General features: G+C 39.6%; 1 protein-coding gene across 4 annotated transcripts; it reads left to right on the forward strand.

Moving 5' to 3' along the window:
• The first annotated feature begins 2648 nt into the window (after window positions 1-2648).
• Window positions 2649-7129, forward strand: LOC104102608 (uncharacterized). 4 transcript variants are annotated; one of them, XM_009610366.4, is made up of 3 exons: window positions 2649-2853; window positions 5551-5693; window positions 6252-7129. In XM_009610366.4, exons 1-3 carry the CDS (start codon window positions 2649-2651, stop codon window positions 6930-6932), a joined length of 1029 nt encoding a protein of 342 aa, XP_009608661.1. In that variant the 3' UTR covers window positions 6933-7129. The 4 variants fall into 4 exon arrangements, with proteins under 4 accessions (XP_009608661.1, XP_070053056.1, XP_070053057.1 ...); XM_070196955.1 differs by having other exon boundaries at window positions 6255-7129; XM_070196956.1 differs by having other exon boundaries at window positions 2649-2847; window positions 5536-5693.
• The last annotated feature ends 9111 nt before the right edge of the window (window positions 7130-16240 follow it).

Consider the following 16240-nt stretch of genomic DNA (forward strand, 5'->3'; position numbering starts at 1 on the left):
TGAGAGGGCATCCACATCCGGCATATTGGGAAAGTGATCAAGGTAGGGAATCTCCTTTGAATGAAAGGGCACATGGGACTCGTACATTGTGGGTCTAACGGTCGGTGGAGTCTGCATATATAGAGCATGCTCAATTCTACTCCCTCATCAAATCGGGTTGCTCATTCTCATTCTCATTAGCAAAGTGTGGTTCCTCATCATCGTTGCTCTCATTAGGGAAGGGTGTATCATCTCTAGACTCATCAGTGTTGTTTTCATAATCACTGTCATCTTCCTCATTCTATACATCTACCAGATCGTGATTAAATATATTGTCTTCGGGCAACTGAGTAAGGGCAGGACCATCATGTTACTCGTTTTCACTGCACAACAAATAAAATAATGAGTTTCACAAAGTCATCCCAACATAATATATTAACTTTATCTCTTAACTTACAATTCATAATCTATAGATAGCCCATGATGCACATTATCGAGTTATTGATGATTCGCGAATACACCAGCATGATCCAAACTTCCAAAATTAGGTATATTCCAACTGTTGGTTGGTTCAAAACTTGTAAAATTTATATCTGGTCGGAACCCCCTTTGAAAAATATAAGTATTAGTACGAATATGATACATAAAAAAAATAATCATACTACAACAAGAAAAATTGAAATTTATCACTCGGCCTGTGAATTGTGTAAACTTGGCAACACTGCATGATGCTGCATTGGGGAAAATTATGTCATCGCTCCTCATTCGCCGGTGGAGATAAGTTTAGATCTGGCCAGACTCTTTCATACGGAACCTGTTCGGATAAAACTTCTCAAAATACCACTAGATGATTGAGGGTTATCCATATTTTGCGGAACATCAATATTGTTGACGTCTTCAGACTTGACGTACATTTTAAGCATTTTTATCACAAGAAGATCCCGATGTTCATCCGGAGTCCTCAAAACATCTTGAAGAGTTTCATCGTCTTCGATGTTAAACTCAGCATAACAAGTAACCCTTTGCGGAGTAAGCGAATAAGAATATCTTTCGGTAACCTTAATATTAACCGAACGTTTACTCACACTCATTCTTTTACAAATCAAAGATATCAATCTATCGTACTTCAATGTGAGTGGCAACTTAACAATACTCCCTGGAGAACAACTATAGTGTACTGAGTTATTCTCCACTACAATCCCTCCCCCCCCCCCCCCAATATAATACAACCCTACATTTTCGCTCTTCAGACATTCAAGCAGAATGCAGAAAAAATTGAGTAAGCAAATATTTCGGATGAGTTAGCAAAATATAAAGAATGCAGAAGAATGAATTTTTGAAGAAGGAATGTTGGACCTTAAGTAAGCAAATAATCAGTGCGAGAGGACAATAATTGGTGGGTACAACGCATGTACTATATGCGCCGCACATATAATATATGCACTATACCCACCAATTATTTTGGGTCAGATAAATAACATGCATAGCGCATGAATTACATGCTATACCTTAACGGAGAAACTTGCCGTTTAAGGAATTCATGCGCTATATATAACAATGTTCTCAGATTTGTTTTCACCTATTTTGGTATTTTGAGTCCAATTATGCAACATTTTAGTTCCAGACTCAAGGTAGAGAGGCTGTTTTTTGAAGACTCTCAGCTCAATTAGAAAAATCACAACAGTTATGTCAAAGAATTACGAAAAGCGAAATAGTAACAATATAAAAAAAAAAATTAAAGCAAAGAAAAAAGTGAGGATAAAACTAGTACTACAACCAAAAGGAAATACAATTTTGGTAAGGAAGTATGTTCAACTAGTTACTAATCTACTACCATAAGCATCGATCTTCACATCCTCTAACACGAGAATAACATTATAGCTATAAATAAAATATAGATTTGAAAAGAAAATACGTTCTACTACTTACTAACCACTAGTACTTGTAGAGTGGTACTATATGTTAAATAAATCTGAAACATTCAAAAACTGTTTGTGTTTGCGAAAGATTTGAAAAGTGAAAAATTTAAAATTTTCAGGAAAAGTTAATTTTCTAAAACATGTCTGACAACCGTAATTTACAAAGTAAAGAATTGAATTTGCACTCAGACTCGGTGTTTGAAAACTTCAAACACATTGATACCACTTTTGCTTCTCCAGTTTCTTCTATTTTACTTTGTTTTATTATATTTCTTGAGAAAAGAAAAACACTACATTACTTTTCTTGTAAATTAAATTAACCACTTAAATAATAAAAAATATCAGGGTTTGGGCCCCAACTAATGGATGATCCATCCCCAGAAATCCCAATTTGATCATGCCACAGCTATACTATTATTTTCACCTCAAACCATTTGCTTTGATCATCAAACCAAATCCCCTCTGTATCAAATCGGTTAAAATAAGCATATTCTTCCCCCCCCCCCCCCCCGCACCCCAACCCCCCAAACAATTTTTTCTTGCTGTGTCATTTTCTTTCATTTCCTCTCTCTCTCTCTCTCTCTCTCCCTCTCTACATATCCCATTATCAATGTTTCCATCATCATTGTTACTAACGTCCTGATAAACACAGAACCCGTTTCAGTTCCAGTGGAAAATATTCAAAGAGTACCAAAAAAACAGAAAAAAGATTCAATTTATTTTGGGGGTTTTCATTTTCTTGGTGAAATCATGGATCTTTGGTCTGTACATGTGAAAAACACCAATCTTCTACTAAGAAATTCAATTTGTGAGAAACCCTTTGTTTCAAATTGGAAGGTGTTTGAGATCAGAGTACCTAAAAGACATACCTTTTATTCATCTTCTGGTTCTGGGTATCACTCTTTACTTGTTAAAGCTATGGGCAAGAAGAACTCTGACAACTCCAATTCTTCGGGTATTTTTGTTTTGTAAATTTAGATTTCATCTCTTTTCTTAAATGTTTGAGCTTTTCTTCAGTAAGTGAAAACATTGGTGCTTTTTTCAATTGGTAATTTTAGTGTTGTTGCTTGAAAATTAGGCGAGTTTGTTATGAGTAATTAGATGTGCTTCTGAAAGGGTTGATTTTTATTTTTTAGCTTTGTAGATGAGGAAACCTAGTTGTCACTTTCTAATCTCCATTGCCTTCATTTTCAGTGTATGCATTAAACAGGCCACAATGTTTCTCTTGTAGTTCAAGACTCTATGGCCTTGGACTTGTTGAATAACTAATATCTTCTTAGCATTGTTAGTAGTTCAGCTGTTTTAACATAGGCAATTATTGACTGCCTTGATGTTTGGTTTCTAAAGTTGAGGTTGTCCAATAAAAAGCTGTGTTTTTACTTATCAGAAAGATCAAAAAATTTGCACCCAAGGTTGTGGCATAGTAGTCAATGAAGTGGGAGGAGAACCCTGAGGTCTTAGGTTCAAATACCAAAGGAGGCAAAAAATAATAGATGATTTATGCATCTGCCTAAACCTTGGGGGCAGAGTTACCACGTACGTGTGCTAGCGGGAGGTGGGAGGTGGGATGTTGAATAGTCGAGATGCATGCAAGCTGTCCCGAACGCCACTGGCATAACAATAACAAGAAAGATTAAAAAATTAAAAAAAGTTTTTCTTTTTTCATCAAGTTTTATTATAAATTAAAAGAAGTCGTCTCTTTTTTCATCAGGTTATATTAAAATATTTTAAAAAGTTTTTCCTTTTTCATCAAGTTTTATCAGTTGCTAATAATTTGATGTGAAGATCGTGATTTACCTTTTTCTTTCAACTCTTCCTTAGAAAAGTTGTGAAAAGGAACATGGAGGAAGTGTTTCTTAGTTTTACTCTGGAAAAGGGATAATGTCTATAGGGACATAACATAAGAAATTTTTGAGCCAGCTAGCTTGTACCTGGGGCTGGAGAAAACTGAGACTGCTTTTATCATAGAAGAGAAGAGACAGATACCAGCAACTTTAACAAGACTCTTTCTCATCAAAAAGTTGAAAAAGTACAAAAAAAACTGTTCTATTCTCTTTAAATTTTGGACGTCGTGGTAAATTAAGAGGGATGTTGTAGATCTTAGTTTGAACAAAAAGTCTACTTTTTTCATCAGTAAGAAGGTAATGTTATCTATCAGAAACTGCACCAAGGAAATGCAGCATATGTACAGTTTAGGAAAACTCAGCACCCCTTATAAATGAAGGGAGCTAAGGAAATCTAATAGGGTGTCTATGTCATATACATTCAGTATTTAACACCGAAGAGCAAAACAATACAGGCATTTGTATCTAATTCTGTTCATACTTTCCCTTCAAAACAAAACGTCTCTTGTTTCTTTCCCACCAAATAAACCATAAAATGATAGCTGGAACGCTACCCTAATTTTTGTTAATTTTTCTTCCTTGCTTGGTAACAGCTCCTTAACTGTATTAGGCATCACACAGCAGATACCAGAAATGATTAAAAATATCTTCAAAATCTGTCTTGTGTCGTTGGATTTGGATTTGGATTGCGGCGTAGTTTTCCTATTGTTGCTATTAGATTTATAAAAGGCCTAGCTGATGTTGCTATTAGATTTATAAAAGGCCTACCTGAAGGAAGAGTTGGCTATCTTCTCATAAAGCCAACCTTAACTAGCTTTGGATTGCGGCGTATTTTCTCTGTTGTTGCTATTAGATTTATAAAAGGCCTAGCTAAGAGTTGGCTCACTTGACGTAATTGAAAGACTTCTAGATTGGAGCGTGGAGGGCTAAACGATCTAACTTCTGTAGTCTGACGAATAACTGGATGTTTTGTTAGCCAATGAATAGGTAGATAAAGTAAAGTCTATGATGATTAGCTTTGAGAAGAACAGATCCCATGCAAGGAAAGGTTAAGATGTGCCTTAGGGAGGTTGCTGATATTGGGGAACCTATGCAAATAACCTCTAAGCCACAAAACTTTTTGCAATATCTGAAAAGTAAAGAGTCATCGCGTAAGCTTGCTCTCCCTAGAGAAGGGCGTAAAAGTTACAAGCTGGTTATCAGAGGCCCAGAGCAAGGCTGCTGGCTTGGGTTCTAGACTAGTACATATACAACGGTGTCTTATTGGTGTTAGGCGTTCATCTTGGAAAGTGCCACCGTAGTGGTAGCTATTTTCTTTAATGGGATCTAATATGATAAGCCTGAGAGGTGAAAAGATTTGCTGGGACAATAGATAAATGACTCAGTGTTTTCCAGATCTGTGTCTATTATCAAGTTGTTTTTGTGATGTGACGTTGACTAGCTTAATGTACAAAAATTGATGGATTCACAAAATCTCTTTTAGGACCCGGAAATATTTCTTATCCTACAACTTAGTAGCATCCTTTTTTATGATTAACTTTGGTTTGTCATAGTAATTCTGTCATAACGATTCATGGCAAACTTGATCAGCGCAATAGAAACAATAACAGCTTTACGGTTTAAACAAGTGTATACATGTCAAGGAAACACATGTATTTCTTCCTTATCTTACTCTACTGGTTTATTAGGTTGTAAAGTCCTTTCCTAATTGATACTTCTCATAATGTTTATGATTATTTCACATTTTGTAACATCTTGATTAAGCATAACTTGTGCCTCTCTCTAATGTGGACGCTCTTATACTGAAGGGAAGGGCCCAGAAGAAGATAGCCTAAAAGGGAGCAACCCCTCTTCTGGAAACGATAGCTCAAAAAATACTGGTGCACCAAAATCTCATCAGAAGCCCTTGGACTGGAGGGAATTTCGAGCATCTCTCTACATTCAGGAGCAGGTATGATTTATGGACCACCTTTGCAAGTCTGAATCATCTTGTAGACTAACAAGGCGCCTCACTGCCCTTTAGCATGATAATATTCCAATGTTGATAAACATTTCTTAATGTGTCATTCATATGATTCACCATGAACTCCTGTTTGGATTGAAGCCTTATAGATTTCTCTAGGATACTTCCAAGTTCTAAGATTTTGTTCTGTCATTACAAATGGAATAACATTCTGCAAAGACTGCACACCTGATGACCACAGTTCCTGTCTGTGACATGTTCCACGAAAACATGTCGGAAGAGTTACAGATCCGCTCTACGACATATACTTCTTAGTTCCTATTTTTCCTAGGACTTGCGCGGTATCATTCTGCTATGAGTGCGGATTGATTACATTCTTCTGAGTTCTGAAAAGCATTTATCTTTTCGTTTCTTTATTAAAATCTCTCTCTCTCTCTCCCCCCCCCCCCCCCCCTCTCTTTCTGTATAGTGGAGTTTGTTAAGTCATTATTCATATTTGCTAAAACTTGCATTAAACGAATAGGGTTTCTTCTAAAACTCTTACAGCAGGCGGCAACTGCAGTCTCTGACACTCACAAGCAAGAGGGCACAAGTTTTGGTCCCAAAGCTCTTCCCTTGAAGTGGGCACATCCGATTTCAGCACCTGAGAATGGCTGTGTTCTTGTTGCCACTGAAAAACTCGACGGAGTTCGTACTTTTGAAAGAACGGTCGTTCTCCTCCTCAGATCTGGAACCAGGCACCCACAAGAGGGTCCATTTGGTGTAGTCATAAACCGCCCACTAGGCAAAAAGATCAAGCACATGAAACCCACTAATCTCGACCTGGCAACGACCTTTGCTGATTGTTCCTTGCACTTTGGCGGGCCCCTTGAAGCAAGTATGTTTCTTTTAAGATCAGGCGCTAGTTCAGAGCTACCTAGGTTCGAAGAGGTCATTCCTGGTGTGTGTTTTGGTGCTCGAAACAGTTTGGAAGAAGCATCTGCATTGGTAAACAAAGGGGTGCTTAAGCCACAAGATTTCAGATTCTTCGTTGGCTATGCGGGGTGGCAGCTTGACCAGTTGAGGGAAGAGATTGAATCCGGTTATTGGTACGTTGCCTCATGCAGTTCAAATCTAATTTTTGCAGGTTCACAAACTTCATCATCAGAGAGTTTGTGGGGAGAGATATTGCAGTTGATGGGTGGTCAGTATTCCGAGGTAAGTCGGAAGCCTAAACAAGACATATAGCTTCTCAGTGACTGTCAAACTGAGCATTCAGGTTGAGTCAAATGTACATAATGGTGGCAAAGGTCCTAATCCAGTAGAGTTCTCTTCTACATTTCTGCATCTTTCCTAGACCTTGCTAATAAGTAATGATCTATGTATGTAAAGGTAACTCTTTGGAGGATCTTAGTATGATTAATTTAACGTGGCATTGCTTCTTATATTTTTGTCCTTCCATTTCTTGTTTTAGAAAGCTTGAATGGAGCTACTTCTTGCAGACTTCCGTTGTTGGTAGCATTTCAGTTCTAATGTCAAACTCATAATTATGCTGGCTTTGAGAGAAATGATAAAAGAATTTTCATAAGGTAATCATGAATAATATAAAAAAAGGGAACTGTTTGTCAAAGTTCAAAACTCGCTATACCAATTTCGAGGCATCCAATATGTAGAGGGCACCTCTCTGACTCTCTTCCCTATTTTATTTCCTTTTTTCCTTTGAATTCTCTCCCTTGCTATATCGCACTATCCAAAAATTGTAAGATCAATTTAAAATGGACGCAGATTTAGTCTAAACCCGGTTTTTGGGCCACTTTTTAACCTATACCTGCTTTACAAAAAAGAATTGCAAGCGTACCCACTTTTCGGGTAACTTTAGACATACGAGCCTGAAATAGCAAAAATTTATGTCTGAAGTTTGAACTTCAAAATATTTTGCCTGAAGTGTAGCCTTATCAAAGCAAAATTTCAGATATTTTTGCTTAAAGTTTGGCCTGACTTGCAAAGACAATCACGCAAACTTCATGTCATGACCCGAAACTCCCACCTTCGGACCGTGATGACGCCTAACATTTCACTTGCTAGGCAAGCCAACGTTAGAATAATATTATCTATTTTTAAAATAATTTTTAAATTTATTAATAATCAAAGAACAAATGCGGAAGTAATTATGAAATGTAGTGAATAATCCATAAAAACAACGGTGTCTAAATACCATCCCAGAATTGGTGTCACAAGTGCACGAACTTCTAGAATAATACAAATAAAGGTCTGAAAAAAATAAAGTTGTCTGGAAATAAACACACAATTAAAGTAAAATAGACGGGGACTTCAGAACTGCGGACGCCATGCAGTTATACCTCAAGTCTCCTCCGAGTAGCTGAAATCCAAGCAAGTCTATGGCACGCCGCTGGGACCAACTTCGAAATCTGCACAAGAAGTGCAGAGTGTAGTATCAGTACAACCGACCCCATGTACTGGTAAGTGTTGAGCCTAACCTCGACGAAGTAGTGACGAGGCTAAGGCGGGTCACTTACATTACCTATATGCAATATTAGTAACAACAACAATAATAGAAATAAATCAGGTAACTCATTTATAATAATTGAAGCCAACTCAACAGTCATAACCAATTATCATTTCCATCAATTCTGTTGCAGCGTGCAACCCGCTCTCACGATATATTCACATTCAATTCTGTTGCAGCGTGCAACACGCTCTCACAATATATTCACATTCAGTTCTGTTTCATCGTGCAATCCGCTCCTCAAATATATTCATTTTAATCAAGTCTGTTGCGGCATGCAACCCGATCCCCCAATATATATATATGTATGTCGACTTTTAAATAAGTCTGTTGCGGCATGCAACCCGATCCTCCAATATGGACTTTTAATAAGTTTGTTGCGGCGTTCAACCCGATCCTCCAATATATTCATTATAATTAATTCTGTTGCGGCGTGCAACTCGCTCCTCCAACGTATTCATTTACAATTTCTTATAGAAGAAATTTTCCCAATAAATGCAACAATTAATATAAAATTATAAGACAACAATCATACAATAATTATGATTTAATTATGAAACAAACAAAGGCAAATAGCAAATTATTATGAAAATTAGAGAGAAAATATGCAGTTTAATATTTAATATGCTAAATGTCAAATAACAATTAAGGCACATAATTCAAATAGTATGTAACAATTAATGTAGGAATTCAAAAATTAATATTTGACAAAGAATAGGAGAGAAACAATTATTATAATAATTAATTCATGATTTAAAATAATTTATGATTTTTCAAGTATGCAGGCAAACAATTAATTTGACGACGTATAGACACTCGTCACCTCGCCTATACGTCGTTCACATACAATTCACATAACAAATAATTTGAGGGTTGTATTCCCTCAAGTCAAGGTTAACCACGACACTTACCTCGCTTTGCAAATTCCAATCAATTACTCAACCATAACTTTTTCTTTTAAATTTATCTCCGAAAGCTTCAAATCTATTCACAAACCATTCAATATACTCAATACGAAATATAGGAATTAATTCCATATGAATTTACTAATTTTTTGGATAAAATCTAAAATTTATTAAAATATTCGGCAGTGGGACCCACGTCTCAAATCTCGAAAAAACTTACGAAATCCGAACATTCATTCCGAGACGAGTGCAAGCATACAAAAATTATCCAATTCTGATGTCAAAGGGACCTTCAAATCTTAAATTTTTATTTTTGGAAGATTTTATAAAAATCTAATTTTTCTTCCATAAATTCACGGATTCATGATATAAATGAGTATGAAATCATGAAATATAATCAATATAGGATAAGGAACACTTACCCCAATATTTTTCCGTGAAAATCGCCCAAAAATCGCCTTACCCGAGCTCAAAAATAGAAAAGAGTTAAAAATGGGTCGAAATCCCATTTCCAGAACTTAAGTTCTGTTTTTGGGATTTTTACCCTTCGCGAACGCGGTTAGTGCCTCGCGTTCGCGAAGCACAAATTCCTACTGCCCAATTTTACTCTTCGCGAACGCGAGGCTTTGATCGCGAACGCGAAGCTTCGCACCTCAAGCCTTCGCGAACGCGTTCTATCTGTCGCGAACGCGAAGCACAAAATGTGCCAACCCCAATTTGCTCTTCGCGAACGCGAAGAAGGAAACCAGAAGCAGGTTTCTGCAGTTTCCTCAAATCCAAAAATGATCCGTTAACCACCCGAAATCAACCCGAGCCCTCGGGGCTCCAAACCAAATATGCACCCAAGTCCTAAAATATCATACGAACTTGCTCGCGTGATCAAATCGCCAAAATAACACCAAGAACTACGAATCAGACACCAATTCAAAGGAAATTTTTAAGAAAACTTTAAATCTTATATTTTTACAACCGGATGTCCGAATCACGTCAAATCAACTACGATTCTCACCAAATTCGGCAGACAACTCATAAATATTATAGTGGACCTATACCAGGCTCCGGAACCAAAATACGGACCCGAGGTCAATAAATCCAACATCAGTAATTTCTTAGAAATCATTAAGCTTCCAAGCTTTTATTTTTTTTATCAAAATTCTATATCTAGGGACCTCAGAATTCGATTTCGGGCATACGTCCAAGTCCCAAATCATGATACGGACCTACCGGAATTGTCAAAACACTGATCCGGGTCCGTTTGCTCAAAATGTTGACCAAAGTCAACTTAGTTGAGTTTTAAAGCTCTATTTCATATTTTAATTCATTTTTCACATAAAAACTTTTCGAAAAATTGTACGGACTGCGCACGCAAGTCGAGAAATAATAAATGGTGCTTTTCGAGGTCTTAGAACACAGAATTACTTACTAAATTTAAAGATGACATTTTGGGTCATCACATTCTCCACCTCTAAAACAAACGTTCGTCCTCGAACGGAGTTAGAAAAAAAGTACATGAGCTGGTGAATAAGTGTGAATATTTACTCCGTATGTCCGACTCGGACTCCCAGGTAGATGCCTCTACCGACTGACCTCTCCATTGTACCCGAACTGAAGGATAACTCTTAGACCTTAACTATCGGACCTGCCGGGCTAGAATAGCCACCGACTCCTCCTCGTAAGTCAAATCTTTGTCCAATTGGACTGAGCTGAAATATAACACATGGGACGGATCACCATGATATTTTTGAAGCATAGACACATGAAACACCGAATGAACCGCTGATAAACTAGGTGGTAATGCAAGCCTGTAGGCTACTTCACCCACCCTTTCAAGAATTTCAAAGGGTCCGATATACCTAGGGTTCAACTTGCCTTTCTTTCCGAACCTCATTACACCTTTCATAGGTGAAACCCGGAGCAATATTCTTTCTCCAACCATGAATGCAATATCACGAACTTTTTGGTCGGCATAACGCTTTTTCCTAGACTGAGCTGTGCGAAGTCGATCCTGAATAATCTTGATCTTATCCAAGGCATCCTGTACCAAATCGATACCCAACAACCGAGCCTCTCCCGGTTCAAACCAACCAACTAGCGATCGGCATCGCCTTCCATATAATGCCTCATATGGAGCCATCTGAATGCTCAACTGGTAGCTATTATTATAAGCAAACTCCGCAAGTGGCAAGAAATGATCCCAAGAACCTCCAAAGTCTATAACACAAGCGCAGAGCATATCTTCCAATATCTGAATAGTGTGCTCTGACTGTCCGTCTATCTGTGGATGAAATGTTGTACTCAACTCCACCCGCGTGCCTAACTCACGTTGTACAACCCTCCAGAAATGTGAAGTAAACTGCGTACCTCGATCTGAAATAATAGACACTAGCACACCGTGAAGGTGGACAATCTCACGAATGTAAATTTCAGCTAACCTCTCTGAAGAATAGGTAACTGCCACTGGAATGAAATGTGTTGACTTGGTCAACCTGTCCACAATGACCCAAACTGCGTAAAATTTTCTCTAAGTCCGTGGGAGCCCAACAACAAAATCCATAGTGATACGCTCCCACTTTCTCTCAGGAATTTCTAACTTCTGAAGCAAACCACCAGGTCTCTGATGCTCGTACTTAACTTGCTGACAATTCAGCCACCGAGCTACATATGCAACTATATCTTTTTTCATTCTCCTCCACCAATAATGTTGCCGCAAATCTTGATAAATTTTGGTGGTACCTGGATGAATTGAATACCTGGAACTGTGTGCCTCTTTAAGAATTAATTCACGAAGCCCATCCACATTAGGCACACAAATACGACCCTACATTCACAGAACCCCATCTTCCCCCACAACAACCTGTTTGGCATCACCGTGTCGCACCGTGTCCTTAAGGACAAGAAATGAGGATCATCATACTGCCTCTCTCTGATGTGCTCATATAAAGAAGACCGAGCGACTGTGCAAGCTAGAACCCGATTGGGTTCTGAAACATCTAACCTCACGAACTGATTAGCCAAAGTATGAACATCTGCAGCTAATGGCCTCTCACCAACCGGAATATATGCAAGACTGCCCATACTCACAACCTTTCTACTCAAAGCATCGGCCACCACATTGGCCTTTCCAGGGTGATACAAAATGGTGATATCATAGTCTTTCAACAACTCCAACCATCTTCTCTGCCTCGAATTAAGATCTTTTTGTTTGAACAGGTACTGAAGGCTACGATGATCAGTAAATACCTCACATGAGACACCGTAGAGGTAATGCCTCCAAATCTTCAGCGCATGATCAATGGTTGCCAGTTCTAAGTCATGAACAGGATAATTCTTCTCGTGAACTTTCAACTACCGCGGCGCATATGCAATCACCCTGCCATCTTGCATTAATACTGTACCAAGCCCAGTGTGAGATGCATCACAATATACTATATACGATCCTAAACCTGTGGGTAATAACAACACTGGCGCCATAGTCAAAGCGGTCTTGAGCTTCTGAAAGCTCAACTAACACTCGTCTGACCATCTGAATGGGACACCCTTATGGGTTAGTCTGGTCAATGTGCTTGCTATAGATGAAAACCCTTCCACGAACCGACGATAATAACCTGCCAAACCCAGGAAACTCCGGATCTCTGTAACTGAAGTAGGTCTAGGCCAATTCTGAACAACCTCTATCTTCTTAGGATCCACCTTTATGCCTTCTGCCAATACCACATGCCCCAAAAAGGCAACTGAGTCTAACCAAAACTCACATTTTGAAAACTTGGCATATAACTGATTATTCTTCAAAGTGTGAAGCACACTTCGAAGATGTTGCTCATGCTCCTCTCGACTGCTGGAGTAAATTAAGATATCATCAATGAATACAACCACAAAAGAGTCCAAATAAGGCTTGAACACCCGATTCATCAAATTCATAAATGCTGCTGGGGAATTTGTCAACCCAAATGACATCACTAAGAATTCGTAATGCCCATACCGAGTTCGAAAAGCTGTTTTAGGGATATCAGATGCCCTAATCTTTAACTGATGGTGACCAGACCTCAAATCAATCTTCGAAAATACCTTGGCATCCTGAAGCTGATCAAATAAGTCATCAATTCTTTGCAACAAATATTTATTTTTTATAGTGGCCTTGTTCAACTTCCGATAATCTATACATATCCGCATAGAGCCATCTTTCTTCTTTACAAATAATACTGGTGCACCGCAGGGTGAGACACTGGGTCTAATGAATCCCTGATTAAGCAAGTCTTATAATTGCTCTTTCAATTCTTTCAACTCTGGCGGGGCCATACGGTATGGTGGAATAGAAATGGGCTGAGTGCTTGGAGCCAAATCTATGCAGAAGTCAATATTTCTGTCGAGTGGCATCCCCGGCAAATCTGCAGGAAATACTTCTGGAAATTCACGAACAACTAGTACTGAGTCCATAGAAGGAACATCCGCACTCGGATCACGAATATAAGCCAAATAGGCTAGACACCCTTTCTCTACCATACGGTGAGCTTTCATATAAGAAATAACCCTGCTGGCAGAATGACCAGGAGTTCCTTTCCACTCTAATCGAGGTAACCCCGGCATGGCTAGAGTCACTGTTTTGGCATGACAATCCAATATAGCATGATAAGGTGACAGCCAATCCATACCCAAGATGACATCAAAATCTACCATATCAAGAAGTAGAAGATCCACACTAGTCTCAAGATTACCAATAGTAATCACACACGAACGATAGACATGATCTACTATAATAGAGTCTCCCACCAGTATAGATACACACACAGAAGTACTCAGAGAATCACAAGGCACAACCAAATATGAAGCAAAATAGTATGACACATAGGAATAAGTAGATCCTGGATCAAATAGAACTGAAGCATCTCTATGAAAAACTAGAATAATACCTGTGATCACAGCATCAGATGACTCGGCCTCAGGCCTAGCTGGAAAAGCATAAAATCGGGGACGGGCTCCATCATTCTGAACTGCGTCCCTAGGACGACCTCTAACTGACTGGCCTCCACCTCTAACGGTCTGACCTCCACCTCTAATGGCCTGACCTCCACCTCTAGCTGCTTGACCCCTATCTCTACCTGGCTGAGCATGCGGTGAAGCAACCGGTACCGGTATGATGGCACGCGAATCCTCCCGAGATCTGTTACTCGCCAATCTAGGGAAATACCTCCTAATATGACCAATGTTCCCACACTCATAACACCCATCCTGATATCATGGCTGCTGAAGCTGAAGCTGACCCAGATGGGCCGGATAACCACTGTAGTAACTCTGGAGTGGTGGTGCACTGATAGGAGCTGAATGTGCACTAAATGCTGGCTGCCCAGAGTAATACATAATAAGACCGTGACTCCCTAAAGCACCGAGAGATGCATAAAGTGCTGAATAAAATGGTCTGGGAGGATGACACCTACCAAAATTACCCCTGCCTCCAGACGAGGCACCACTGAAACCACCGAACTGACGAGGCCTCTTATCGGACCTCTGCCCTCTCTCCTGTATAAGAACCATCTCAATCCTCCTTGCGACATTAGCAGCCGCCTGAAAAGAAATCTCACTTCCGGTCTCCTTGGCCATCTGAAGTCTGATAGGGTGAGTGAGTCCCTCAATAAACCTCCTCACTCTCTCTCCCTCCGTAGGTAGTAAAAGGAGAGCATGACGGGCCAAATCCATAAAACAAAACTCATACTGAGTAACAGTCATACTGCCATGCTGTAGACGCTCAAATTGCTTGTAGAGTTCCTTTCTCAGTGTGATAGGGAGAAACTTCCCCAGAAATAGCTGAGAGAATTACTCCCAGGTAAGTGCAGGTGATCCAACTGGTCGTGTCAATGTATAATCACTCCACCACCTCTTGGCGGAACCCGTCATCTGAAATACAGCAAAATCAACCCCATTGGTCTCAACTATACCCATGTTCCATAGCACCTCGTGGTAGCGTTCAAGATAATCCTGTGGGTCCTCAGAAGGTGTACCACTGAAATGAACTGGAAAGAGCTTAGTAAACTTATCCAGTCTCAATAAGGCCTCAAAAGACATGGCGGGCCTATCACCGGTCTGTGCTGTAACAACTGGCTGAACTACCCCAACTAGCGGGGCTGCTGGAGCCTGATTCTGGGGAGCCATCTGCTCCAGAGCGGGAGTAGTGGGAGTTTGTGCTCCTCCCCCAGCCTGTGAAACGGTTGGTGCCATTGGAAATGTACCATTTTGGGCCACGCCCTCCATAAGACTCACCAAACGGACTAGAGCGTCCTGAAGCACTGTAGTAGCTATGATTCCTTCCGGGACCTGAACTGGTCCAGCTGGTACATTCTGAACTGGAACCTCCTCCTGAAGGTCCACCTGAGGTTCTACCACAGGTGCATCTGCTCGAGCTCCGGACTGATCTCTACCTCGGCCTCTAGCACGACCTCGACCTCGACCTCTACCCCTGGCCATAGTTGCCACCGAGGGTTCTGGTCCTTGTCCATCGGTAGAGGTATTACGTGTTCTCACCATCTGCGAGAGAATAAGAGTAGAATGGTCCAATCATCGATGATAGAATAAAATCGCACGACAGAATAAGAAAGAAGTGATATTGTTCCTAAACTTCATAGCCTCTAAGAGATAAGTACATACGTCTTTGTACCGATCCTTTAGACTCTACTAAGTTTGCTCGTGACTCGTGAGACCTATGTAACCTAGTGCTCTGATACCAACTGTCATGACCCGAAACTCCCACCTTCGGACCGTGATGGCGCCTAACATTTCACTTGCTAGGCAAGCCAACGTTAGAATAAAATTATATATTTTTAAAATAATTTTTAAATTTATTAATAATCAAATAACAAATGCAGAAGTAAAGTCTGAAATGTAGTGAATAATCCATAAAAAATAATGGTGTCTAAATACCATCCCAGAATTTGTGTCACAAGTGCACGAGCTTCTAGAATAATACAAATAAAGGTCTGAATAAAATAAAGTTGTCTGAAAATAAACACACAACTAAAGTAAAATAGACGGGGACTTCAGAACTGCGGACGCCATGCAGTTATACCTCAAGTCTCCTCCGAGTAGCTGAAATCCGAGCAAGTCTATGGCACGCCGCTGGGACCAACTCCGAAATC

This window comes from Nicotiana tomentosiformis, chromosome 3 (assembly GCF_000390325.3).
Source record: "Nicotiana tomentosiformis chromosome 3, ASM39032v3, whole genome shotgun sequence".
Taxonomy (NCBI): domain Eukaryota; kingdom Viridiplantae; phylum Streptophyta; class Magnoliopsida; order Solanales; family Solanaceae; genus Nicotiana; species Nicotiana tomentosiformis.

Excerpts from the sequence above, each read along its gene's own strand:
- LOC104102608 (XM_070196956.1), top strand. The coding sequence starts at position 2,649 with ATGGATCTTTGGTCTGTACATGTGAAAAACACCAATCTTCTACTAAGA. Across the intron at positions 2,848-5,535 it reads GAACTCTGACAACTCCAATT|GCTCTTATACTGAAGGGAAG; the intron begins CTTCGGGTATTT and ends TCTAATGTGGAC. Across the intron at positions 5,694-6,251 it reads CTCTCTACATTCAGGAGCAG|CAGGCGGCAACTGCAGTCTC; the intron begins GTATGATTTATG and ends AAACTCTTACAG.